At 49.3% G+C, this 13,037-nt stretch overlaps 1 protein-coding gene across 1 annotated transcript in view; it reads right to left on the bottom strand.

Moving 5' to 3' along the window:
• The window catches only part of CCDC69 (coiled-coil domain containing 69), a 53,520-nt gene that overhangs the window by 35,383 nt on the left and 5,100 nt on the right, over positions 1-13,037 (bottom strand). The window contains exon 2 of the mRNA XM_032626502.1: positions 4,074-4,297. Within this exon, the coding sequence (XP_032482393.1) occupies positions 4,074-4,297 (224 nt within the window). The remainder of the gene's footprint in view (positions 1-4,073; positions 4,298-13,037) is intronic.

The following is a 13,037-nucleotide window of genomic DNA, read 5'->3' as shown; positions in this document are numbered from 1 at the left end:
GAACTCACTACCCTTCTTCCTGGTGAGAAGTAGAATCTGGCTCCCTTTAGCTTCCCCTCATTGGCCACAACTCTGCCTCCCGAAACCAGAGTACAAGGCTGTGCCCTGTGCCCGTGCCTCTTGACAACACTTCAGAGGTTGGAAGGCAGTGGCCAGGCTCCAGGCTTCATCTTCCTAACCCAACAGCCTGCCAAGAACATTAACGTCCCCCTGTCTTCCGCAACCCTGTTTGCTTTCCTTGGGTACAATCCAGGCGGTGATGTCCTCACCCACATTCTATCTTATCGAGGGTGTGCCACTTACCAGTTGGTGTATCAGGGGCTCTATTACATGCATTCTTTCATCTAATCTTAGAACCCTATGACTCAGGAGCTAACATCACACGTATTTTACAGATGAGGAAACTGAGGCACGGAAAAGCCAAGTCCCTTCCACGGTCACTTAATGGATCCACGACGGAGCCAGGACTGAAGTGGCATCTGGCCCAGAGTCAGACAGCTGAGTTAATAAATGAATATGTGGACCCAGTTCTAAAGCCCATGTCACTAGTGTCTATGGTTTTGTTTCAGAATTAGCTGTGCCCATGCCAGGCTCTCCCATGGTGTTCACTTCTGCATCTCTGCCTCTCACCTGGCCTGCTACATGGAAACCCTCCTGAAGGGCTACTAACCACAGAGAATCTGTTGCGCGAGGCATGTCTCCGGGAGCAGTGCTGAGCCAGGGTCTCTGATGCGCTGCTCAGAGCTGTGGCGCCAGAGCTGAAGCCCTGGGGGCACCAGGCACACATACAGGGGACTGACCATGGGGCACTAGCTGTCCCTCCCCACCTTGGGCCCAGACGGGTAACCTGTTGGGGATGGAAGGCCCCTGCGTACTCTCCATGTCACTCCTACAGGCAAGTCCATGGGCTTGCTTCCTCGGCCCTTCCCCTTTATGTCCGGCCTTCTCCCAAATCCTCCCAGGGATGTGGCCACATCAGCCACAGTCTCTGCCAAAAAGGGTTTTGGAAGGACCACACAATGCAGGTGGTTCTTCGGTATCCACATCCAGCCTGCTTAGGGATCCTCACTCATTTTTTCACCAGGATTTCAACTTTCCCCAAAAGTCCCAGTAACAGCCCCAGGTCAGGCCTCTCAGTGGGATCTAGGACAGCTGGTCGGCTAAGGCCACCAGGCACTGTTGACCACAGGACTCAGCAAGCCCTCAGGGCCTGGCCCCTGGAGGGACCTTGAGAAGTCCTAGTGGTCAAGCCCCTGTCCCTAGCCAGCGAAGTCCCCGCTGAGAGCGCCGGCCTCATTCCTCACAGCTGGCCACGCCCACTCTCCACAACCAGCACTGTCACTCTGCTTCTCAGGCTCAGCGGCTGCTCAGACTGACCTTTCTACCTCGACTGGGTAACTCCTACCGAACCTTCAACACTCAGCCAAGGCGTGCTCAGCCCTCATCCAAGACGCCTTCCTGTGTCTCCCAAAGCTGGATGAGATACTCCTGCTGCACCCTGGGCTAACCCCTAGTCTGGCTCTCATGTGGCCCTCATTCACTCACTCAAATATTTATGTAGCACCTGCTCTGGGCTCTGTGCGGGGCAGTGGGCACTAGCCGGGGAGGGCAGAAAACCAGGCCCCGCTGCAAAGCTTGGCCACCAACTGGCTATGGGACATCACTCCTCCCTTGAACCTCAGTGTCCTCCCCTATAAAGTGGGGAAGATTCGGCAGCTCAGCCTGGCTTCCAGGCTGCCGTGAAGTCGGCAGGATGTGAAAGTATTCTGTCAACTGCCACTCAGGGTGAGTCACTGTTGTCGTGACCTGAGCCTCCTGCGGTCTGAGCTCATTTTTGTACATCCCATCCTCAGAGGCCCCCTCCCCCCCAGGGGGCTGAGAGCCTACTGGGGATGAGCTCGGAAGCTCACGCCTTCTAGGGGTTGGCACTTGGATGAGAAACTGGGCAGGAGCACAGCACGAAGGGATGGAAACGGGCGTGAACTTTAAACAAAATCAGCTTATAAATCCTGCCACTCAGGGGCAGGGGCCTGGCACTGCTGGGGCAGGAAGAAAAGCCAGGCTGCTCTGAGGCAACAGGGTAAAGGCTTTAAATGCCAAAGGGCTTTGGAATCAACAAGAAGCCACTGGGAGCACCGAGTAGGGGCAGAGACAAAGAACACTGGGCTAGGGGACTGGACACCTGGGCTCTACTCTAAGTTGCTCTGTGACCTCAGTCAAGACCCCTCCTTCTCCAGGCTTTAACCTCCCATCTGTATGTTGGGTGCATCAGCCCAGGTGGTACCCAAGGCCCTTTCCCACAGGGAAAGTCTCTGCTGACTTCACTTGCCCTTCACAGCTTGAGACAGGGGGTCCAGTTCAGGCTGTGCCAGGGACAGACAGGGACAGCTGGCGAGGCTTTCAGAAAGGCCACGAGGCAGGGGAACCCATGCTCACTGTGGTCTCCTCTTCTGGACTATGGAAGAGTCAAGGCCTGGAACAGGGCTCCTCCTCCAGTCTCCTCCCACCACTGTGTAGATGGAATTCACCCTTGGCCCACTTTGCAGACTAAGAGAGCAGAGAACACAGGTGCAGAGAACACAGATTCTCAGACTCTTAGAAATCATCCTGCTCATTGCCCTCCCTCTCCATATAGAGGGAGAAACTGAGGCCCAGAGAGTGCTAATGGCTTACTTGGGGTCACACAGGATGCTTGTGGCAGAGCTAGGATTAACACTGAGGATCATGTCCACCTATCACCAGTTTGTTCTAAGTCTCAAGCCAGGCTCAGGTTTATGTGCGCATCATCCCATCAGCCAGCCTCTGCTTCCACTGATGGAGGCAAGCCTCAGTTTCCCTGTTGGAGCCAGGGAAGACAGGAGGGTTTCTGGGTCAGAGCTCGGTGAGGTTTTTTGAACTGGGAATAAAGGAAGAGCAAGGAAAGCGGAGGAGGTACTGTACTGGGGACAGAAACTCTTCTCCCTGGACTAGGCACAAGGCAGGAAATAGAATCACCCAGGTTGGGGACAGTCCTGCATTCTCAATAAGTAGAAAAGCTTGTGCTCAAGCACAGGCAAGGCAGCAGACACTCAAGTTCAATGAAAAATGACTAAATAGTGTCACAGGGTGTGTGTGTATGTGTGGGGGGGGTGGGCGGCTCTTGAGGTCTCAGGGGACTGATCATCAAGTTTATAGGACCACCTATTCCCACCTGGCTGGTGGGCAGGCAGTCGTAGGAAAAAGGTTCAGGACTTGAGGGTCCTCCCTTCCCTCTCTGTGCCTCAGGTTGTCCTCTGGTTCCAGACTCTGACCTTCTGGACTTGTCAGAACCCAAGGGGCAGCTGGTCCCACTGCAAGAAACCCGAGTAGAGTCTCCTGGGCCCTGCCCCAGCTCGGAGGCCCCTTGGGGGAGGGACAGGAAGGGAGGGAAGGGGAGCAGAAGGCGGTAAATCTCCCCCCCACCTCGTTGGCCCCTCCCAGCTACTCTTAGGACAGCCCACATGCACCGGCTCCGGGGCCTGAAAAGGCTCTAAACCAGCAGTTCTCAAACTTGTAATCACCTGGGCATCTTGTTAAAAGGTTCTATTTTAGTAAGTCTGGGGCACAGCCAGAGATTCTGCATTTCTAACAGATCCCAGGTGATGCCGATGATGTAAAGCCGTGGACCACTCTGCGTGCGAGTAGCGGCCCTAGAGATAATCTGCCTCTTAAAGGTGGGAAAACCCAAGGCCCAGAGAGGTCAAGTCACATGTCCACGGCCACACAGCGAGCAGCCCCAGACCGAAGGAAAAGGCACCTGCCATAGGCACTAGACATTTCCCCAGCCCGCCAGCCGGAATCAGCCGCCCTTCCCGGGCCCTGGGGCCGTGTTTGTAAACTCGGCTGCCCCGCGCGGCTGAGCCCAGGGCCGTGAGGGAGAGAGCGCCGCCCGACCGAGTCTTCCCCGCCTCCCTCCGCGCCGGCCTCTAGCTGTTCTGCGTCCGGCATCCCCGGCCGACCCGGGGGAACCCGGGGCGCCGAGGGTCCCCTGAGGCGGAGTGGTTCCGCACCCTCCTTCCCCTCCGAAGACAAACTTCTCCGCCGGCGCCCTTTACCTTTTTGGGGGGTTTGCAGCAGCTCAGCCTGCTGTGTCCGCAGCCCATCCTCCTCGGGGAACTCCCGGACGCCGCCTCCCAACTCCGGGGCCCCCAGAGGACCCTGCCGTTCTGGCCCCGCTGCCGGCTCCGCGCCCGCCGGCCGGGGCTGCCGGCGAGACCCTGAGACTGAACCTGGGAGCGCAGACTTGAGCGGGAGCTAGGACGGCCGCGCGCCGTAAATACTCGAAAATCAGGGCCTCAGCGAAGCCGGCGGGGCGCGCGGAGCCGCCGCCTGAGCAGGTGACCAGAATCTTTGTAAATGATAGAAAACTCGGGCCAGGGCCGAAAAGATCCCTACGATCAATGGATTCCTTTCCAGGCCCGCAGCAGAGAAAAGGCCAGGGAAAAAAAAAAAAAAAATTAAAACAATTATTTAGTAAACACAACAGCTACCATTTATTGAGTTGTTTCTGTCCCGGCTTCTTTGCACATATTATTTCGATTTCTTGCAATCTCCTTGCAACAAAGGTATTAGTTCCTCCATTTTACAGGTGAGGAAAATCAGGCTCCGAGATGTGATTTGCCTAAGCTCACAAAGCTAGTAAGTATCAGAGCCCAGATAAAAATCCAGTTCTAACTCCAGAACCTAAGCTTCCAACCATTTCCCTACAAATACATAATAATGGGAAGTTTAATTGTAATGCCTCCCCACTTCTGGGTCCACAGCTCCTTCCAGCTCACAAACACCTGTAATATTCTACTCTATCCATTTTGAATCGATGTTGCCCATCACAACTTTGTGAGGCAGACAGGCAGATGCAGGGAGAATAAGGGATGTAAAATGTCAAAGTCTGGGAAAAAGAACTTTTGTTTACCCTTGCTTTGTTACTAGCTGAGGTTTCTGGGAGTGGCAATGCAGGAAAAAGACACCTAACTTTGAAAATCAGTGTGAGTGTGTACCACTTGGAAAGATGTGCTGATGAAAGGGACTTACAGTCTTGAAAGGGAAAAGAATGTGAGACCACTACAGAACTTCCCCCTCCACAGAGTAAAAACCCAATTGCAGCAGGTTCAAAGAAAGGAAACTGAGGACACAGGTGATATGAGGTTATTGGGAAGAAGAATAAGACGGTGGTTCACAAGGTGTGGCCCCCAAATCAACAGCATAAGCAGTACCAGAAACATTTGATAGAAATACAAATTCTCAGACCCCACCCAGACCTACAGATCCTAAACTCTGGTGATGGGGCTCAGCAATCTCTAGCTTCCTAAGCCCTCCCAGTGATCCTGAGCCATGCTTATGTGTGAGAACCACTGCTGTAGGACGCGCTGAACAGGTAATGAGGAAAGAGTATCTACTTAAATTAACAATGATTATGAAACAGTGCTCATGATTTACTAAAAACCCAAACTAACAAACAAGCAAAAAACCAGAACAAAGTAAATATCCAAGAGAAGGAGCTTGGTTAAAAAAATTATGATATAGGGGCTTCCCTGGTGGCGCAGTGGTTGGGAATCTGCCTGCCAGTGCAGGGGACACAGGTTCGAGCCCTGGTTTGGGAAGATCCCACATGCCGCGGAGCAACTAGGCCCGTGAGCCACAACTACTGAGCCTGCGCGTCTGGAGCCTGTGCTCCGCAACAAGAGAGGCCAAGATAGTGAGAGGCCCGCACACAGCGATGAAGAGTGGCCCCCGCTTGCCACAACAGGAGAAAGCCCTTGCACAGAAACGAAGACCCAACACAGCCATAAATAAATAAATTTTTAAAAAAATTATGATATATCCATAAAAATAGAATATCATGTAACCTGCTAAAATACTGATGAGGATGAAGTTTTTAAATGTCATAAAATGTAACAAATTTATTTTTTAAAAGTGTTAATAGTGATTACCTCTACATGAGGGTGAGATTTTGGATATTCATTTTCTTATGTTAAAAAAAATGAGTATACACTTCTACTATTATAAGAAGAAAATTATTGTCATAATAAGAAAAATGTTCTCTAAAAAATATGTTTTTAGGGCTTCCCTGGTGGCGCAGGGAATCCGCCTGCCAATGCAGGGGACACGGGTTCAAGCCCTGGTACGGGAAGATCCCATGTGCCGCGGAGCAACTAAGCCCGTGTGCCACAACTACTGAGCCCACGTGCCACAACAAGAAGCCACTGCAGTGAGAAGCCCACACACCGTGCAGCAACGAAGACCCAATGCAACCAAAAATAAATAAATTTAAAAAATATTTATGTTTTTAAACCCAGGCATAAGATTGAGACTAGTTTTTCACCATCAAGTGGGTAAGGATGTGAAATCCCAAGGAAATAGACAATGATTGTGATGAACTAGGTAGGAAAGCAATGTAAAGGACAAACAGGGCCAAAAATGTGTAGGGAGATCATAACCAGTAATGTCTTGGGTGATCCTGAACCTGTTGTTTCTCTTTTTGGAGAGTTTCCCATCTGAACATCGAAGAGTTGAACTTTCTAAAATGATCTGGACTTTTAATGTCAGCAGTTGGAATCAGTAACTTGGGCTGGTGGGTAGGAACCAGGAAGGCAAATTCTGTTCCCAGAGACTCTGTTCTCAGGAGCTCTTGCCTCCGGCTTCTTTAAGCTTCCTGGGAGACCAGGCTCAGATTTCTTATGTTCACACAACTGGCTTTTTGGTTATGTGCTTTGAAGTTCCACCTGAGAAAAAACCCTAAGGAGTTTTTTTTTTTTTTGCTTTAGGAACTTGAGTTTAAATAAGTTGCTAATGAGATTTCTGGTGGTGGTCGTGCCAGTCAGGTTAGGTAAGGTTTTGCTGCAGTGATGAAAAACATGCAAATCTCAGCAACTTATGAGTGAAGCTAAGTTTTGCTCACACGACCCATCTAGCATGGGGAGGCCGAGGGCTCTGCTTCACAGAGATATCCGACACCATTCTAAGATGCAGCCATCCCAACTCCATGGCATCAGGGTTTGCCAGGCCAAGAGAAGACAGTGTATGGAGAATGGTGCATGGGGTCTTAAATTCTTCCACTCAGGAGTGACACACATTAAGTCCACTCACATTTTATTGGCTAAAGCAAGTCGCATGGTCATGCACAACTTCAAGGGGATGGAGAAGTGTAATGTGTGCCCAGAAGGAGAAGAGAACCAGAAATACTGGTGAACAGCAGAAATGTCTACCACAGTTAGCAATCAACAAGCAGGTACTATGATGTGCCCATTTCTTGGGCAAGTAGGGTAACTAACTCATCCTGGTCTGCTCAGGATTTCCCCACTTGCAGCACTGAAAGTCCCATGTCTCAGGAAACTCCTCAGTCCTAGGCACACTGGGACAGTTGGTCACCCTATGGGCAAGGACAGTGAAGACCCAGTTCTTGTCTTGAATTAGTTATAATCTATTTTCTTGACATTAGACCTATACATAGGAAAAGATGGGAAACTTACAAAAACAGGTTATAAAGCAAATGTCAAGTTGCATATTGCATGCAGGAAGTATTAGCATTAAAAGGACATAAGAGACAGTGGTGGATGGGAATGGGAAAGGAAGACTTCCTGGAGAAATACTAAAGCCAAAAGCCATTCATGGCAAAAGGAATCCTAGAATCTCAGGCTGGGATGGGATCTGATGCTTCACTTCTGTTGCTTCTAACTCAGATAAATCTCTTTTATAATTTCCCTTCTGTAATTACCTTTCCTACTGTATTTGTGCAGTCTATGTTTGAATACTTCCAGTGATGGGGAAATCACTACCTATCTTTCCATATCTAGGGGGAAGAGGAGAAGCAGGAAGGAGTAATCACAAGAGGGAGGAACAGCATGGGTCAAGTCAGGGTAGAGGGTGGAGGTTGGGGAGTTGGGGAAAAAGGAGGAATTAGTGTTGGTGACTAAGTTGTGTGTAAAGGGACAAAAGTGGAGGATGGGGTGAGCAATTTGGGGGAAAGATTGGAAAGAACAATATTGGAATTATCTTGAACACCTTTCATATGAAAAGTACAATATACTCACACATAAAAAGTTTCGCCTAGAATTTCAGGAATTTCAGGGCTCTCTGCAGCCCACACAGTGGGGCTGTGTGTGGATCCCAGGTTAAGAACCTCTCAATGCAGTGGTCACTAAACATCATTCTAGCCCTGAAAGCTTTCTCTGTGTGGGTTCTGACTGAGCCCAATTGTTTCCCAAACATGTTGTCTGCCCAGAGGAACTTTCTTTACTATCCACCTGTGTGAGTTACCATTCTACCTGTACATCAGGAAACAACTCAAATGCCCTCTCCTGACAAAAGCCCTGCAGCACCTGTTCTACAACTCTTTTACTTGTTTGTGTGCTCTGTGAGTCCTCCCTAATGGACTACGGGTTACACAGCTCTGCCGCCTGCCTCCTTATGCCACCTGGTCCTTAGTAGGTCATGGCAGAGACTTCCAGTCACTTTATTCAACTTCCATTCTTCTCTCTTCCTTAGTGATGGAATCCTGATAGTCTGTGGGTCAGGGGTGTGCTACTTCCTCAGCTTCACTTGCATCAAGGGGTGCTCAGTGATATGTAAGGGGGCATTACTGGTTGGGACTTCCAGGACAACATTTAACAGAAGAATGACTCAGCTGGGAGCAGGTCTCCCCCTTTTCTTGCCCCTGCTTTTCCTGCCTGGAATACAGACATGATGGAATACAGCCATTTTATTACCCTGAGCAAGAAGGTGGAAGGAACCTTGATCTCTGATGAACTGATGGAGCCCCAGTCCCAGCTTTTTTTTTTTTTTTGCGGTACGCGGGCCTCTCACTGCTGTGGCCTCTCCCGTTGCGGAGCACAGGCTCCGGACGCGCAGGCTCAGTGGCCACGGCTCACGGGCCCAGCCGCTCCGCGGCATGTGGGATCTTCCCGGACCGGGGCACGAACCCGTGTCCCCTGCATCGGCAGGCGGACTCTCAACCACTGCGCCACCAGGGAAGACCCCAGTCCCAGCTTTGATCAACCACTTCCTAATATTTTCACGTAATAGAATAAACAACAAATTTGTTTAAGCCACCGCCACTGAGATCACTGCCACTGAGATTCTGTCACTAGCAGCAGAATGCAATTTCTAACCAATTCATAGGTCACTAATTAACATTTGTTATATTGAATTTAATTAGAATAATTTACTCTTGGAGATACTGTATGTACCCCAGCTTCAGTTCTGGAAGTGGGACACGAGGCTCTGCTGAGAAAGTTATCCTGGATTTGCCAGACTCTTGATGGAAATGTTGGTTTTGACAACTTCCTCCTGGAAATATATGTAAGAGAAGGAAATGAGAGGGGACCTAAAATTGTCGAGTTCTTAGGCTTCTATTGGAGTGTTTCTCAGGGAATGGGCAGGCTCATGTGCTTCAGAATCATCTGGATCCTTTTCCCATCTATTGAGTCAGGCCCTGGAGGGCTGAGTCTGAGGAATTTTCACAATAAAATTTGAAGCTTATTGCTCCAGTTGTTGTGGTAGGTTATCTCACCAGGGAATCAAATTATTACATTAATTATATCGAATTGTGTTGAACTGAATTAATAGGGAGGGCCTTGGAAAGGAGAATTGAGTGTGGGTAATGCTAATTAGCAAGAAGCCATCCCTGCCTATTTTCCCAGAAGACCTGTGGCTTGAGTCTTGGGGCTGCCTTGGGAGAGGTGGCAAGATTCACTCTACCACTTTCTTTATACCAAGAGTGAATTCATGCCACCAATCATTCGTTAATGCTTTCTCTGCTCGATGAAGTTTGGATGGAGGTCTTCAAGGAGCTTCTGTGGTGATGCAGACCAGGAGGGTACAGAGCATCACCTAGGGATTCTAGGGAAAATTACACATCACCTCTTTAAGTGGGCTCTAGGGTCTGGAGGCTGCTAGTAAACATTTCTTTACATCAGTAGTTCTCAAAATGTGGTCTGGGGATCAGCAGCATCAGCATCTCTTGGAAATGGTTAGAAATGCAAATTTGGGGGCTCCACCCCAGACGAGCTGCCTCAGAAACACTGGGTATGGGGCCCAGGAATCTGTGTTTTATGAGTCCTCCAGGTAATTCTGATGTGTGCTTATGTTTGAGCTACTTTCAACTGTTATGTCCTCCTGCCAGCCATTAAAAAAAAATTAATTTTAGGGCTTCCCTGGTGGCACAGTGGTTGAGAGTCCACCTGCCGATGCAGGGGACACGGGTTCGTGCCCCGGTCTGGGAAGATCCCACATGCCACGGAGCGGCTGGGCCCGTGAGCTGTGGCCGCTGAGCCTGCGCCTCCGGAGTCTGTGCTACGCAACGGGAGGGGCCACAGCACTGAGAGGCCCGCATACCGCAAAAAAAAAAAAAAAAAAAATTAATTTTATTTATTTTTGGCTGTTGGGTCTTCATTGCTGCACACGGGCTTTCTCTAGTTGCAGCGAGTGGGGGCTACTCTTCGTTGTGGTGCTTGGGCTTCTCATTGCTGTGGCTTCTCTTGTTGCGGAGCACAGGCTCTAGGCGTGCGGGTTTCAGTAGTTGTGGCACGCGAGTTCAGTAGTTGTGGCTCTCGGGCTCTAGAACGCAGGCTCAGTAGCTGTGGCACATGGGTTTAGTTGCTCCACGGCATGTGGGATCTTCCCGGACCAGGGATCGAACCCGCGTGCCCTGCATTCGTAGGCGGATCCTTAACCACTGCACCACCAGGGAAGTCCCTGTCATCCATTTTTTAATGGGCACAGAGATGAGAGATGGAGTGAGGTCCTGGGCTCAGTGAGTCTCCAGTAAGCCCCATTTTCCGTGTTTGAGACATCCTTGGCTGGGCTGAGTGTCTGGTTTCCAGGCCACTCCTAACCGTGCCCTTCCTGTGACACACAGAGTACTGTTCCATGGGTTCTGAGCCAGGCCCTGAGCCATCTCACATCTAGGGACTAAGGGTGAGTCCTTCCAGATAGAGTCCCCTGATGATCAGCTTGTTCGTTTAGATGTAATTGAATCATGGGACTTCCCTGGTGCTCCAGTGGCTAAGGCTCCATGCTCCCAATGCAGGGGGCCCGGGCTCTATCCCTGGTCAGGGAACTAGATCCACATGCCGCAACTAAGAGTTCACATACCGCAACGAAGATCCCACATGCCACAACTAAGACCCAGCACAGCCAAATAAATAAATATCAAAAAGTTTTTAAAATGTAATTGAATGAGCAGGACTTCAACACTAGCTGAGCTTTCCGGGCCTATATCAAGGATGGATATTGACTTGTCTGCCTGGAAGTCGGCCATCTACCTGTCCCCTCCTGTACGCCCCAGACTGTTTGCACCTTCCGCACGTTCCCACCCAACATCACGTTCTCAATTCCATGCGGTTCCAAACAAACTTACTGTATATTTTTAGTGCAATCCCAGTTTCCACCAGCCCATCTCATTTGAAAATGAATATTTTCCCACCTATATCATTTGCTATGTAATCAAAATTTAAGCAACCCTTTTTGAACAGATAACTGCCCTAAACCTCTCCTTTCTGGAAAACTCTTGTTTCCTGCCCTGGTGCCACCTTCCTTGCTCCACTCCAATGGGAGCATCTTACCCACAGGGAACTAACTGGAGTGAGAGTTGGAAGATGGTGAGGCAGGGACTGTTTTCCAAGTCAAAAATTGGAGCACATGATCTAACAAAGGAATTTGTGACATTTATATTCTTTATTGACCTGATTCTATTCATTTACTCTTTGCCAACATATTGGAATTTCTAGGACAGCTAAACGGTTTATGGGGACAAGGAGGCGGGATATTTGTAAATGGATACAGAACACATGAGAAGCATGATCGAGCTCCAAGGCTTAAAACCTAACTATCTACAAGGCTGGGTAGGTACGTAAATGAGAAGAGGGCATAAGACAGGGGTGGGGTTAAACTGGGGCCACATACCCCTCTAAAAGGAGCACAAGTGGATGTGTTGTGGTGGATGGTTGTTAGAAGGAAATGAAACTCCAAGCTGGCCTGACCTTCCGATTTGTCAAGAGAAATTAGAAATCTGGGGGTTTTTTTAAATGTAAAATTTGCCTCTCTCTCAGACTCTCTCTCTCTCTCTCTCTCTCTCTCTCTCACACACACACACACACACACACACACACACACACACACACACACATGCCATCATGCAAGCGAAACAAAATATTTGCAGGAGGTTACATAGCTTCTGGTTTAGGTAGACAAATAATGTAACAAGAGGTACAGAAAAATACCATGGAAGCAAAAGGAGTAACGAACTCTATCTGGGAGGAAAGGGAAGGGCAGGCTTCCTCAGGGATGTGATGGTTGACCTGGGCTGTGTAGATTGAGGCCAGGATTCTTCTTGTCAAGAAAGTGGGGAAGTGTAACTCTGTGAGGGGATGACTGTGTTAACTTACATCATCGTGCTGATCATTTTGCTATATATATATATATATATATATATATATATATATATATACACACATACACATACATACTTATGTATACATATATGTATAAAATTTAAAAAAAAAGAAAGTGGAGAGAACATGCGTGCCCAGTGAGCAGTACTGCATTGGTTTTTAGGGGGGCTCAGCCGCTCTGTGTGGCTGGAGTACTGGGTGAGATTAGGGAAGGAGAGGGACACAGATGGACAGGACAGCCTCGAAGGCCCTTCTCACGCCGCATGTGGGATCTTAGTTCCCCTACCAGGGAATGAACCCATGACCCCTGCAGTGCAAGCGCAGAGTCTTAACCACTGGACCGCCAGGGAGGTCCCTGACCAAGACATTCTTTTTTTTTTTAACATCTTTATTGGAGTATAATTGCTTTACAATGGTGTGTTAGTCTCTGCTGTATAACAAAGTGAATCAGCTATACATATACATATATCCCCATATCTCTTCCCTCTTGCATCTCCCTCCCTCCCACCTTCCCTATCCCACCCCTCTAGGTGGTCACAAAGCACCGAGCTGATCTCCCTGTGCTATGCGGTTGCTTCCCACTAGCTATCTATTTTACATTTGGTAGTGTATATATGTCCATGCCACTCT

Source organism: Phocoena sinus, chromosome 3 (assembly GCF_008692025.1).
Source record: "Phocoena sinus isolate mPhoSin1 chromosome 3, mPhoSin1.pri, whole genome shotgun sequence".
Classification (NCBI taxonomy): Eukaryota; Metazoa; Chordata; class Mammalia; order Artiodactyla; family Phocoenidae; genus Phocoena; species Phocoena sinus.
Note: the sequence above shows the minus strand (reverse complement) of the source record. Positions and strands in the feature narration are given on the sequence as shown.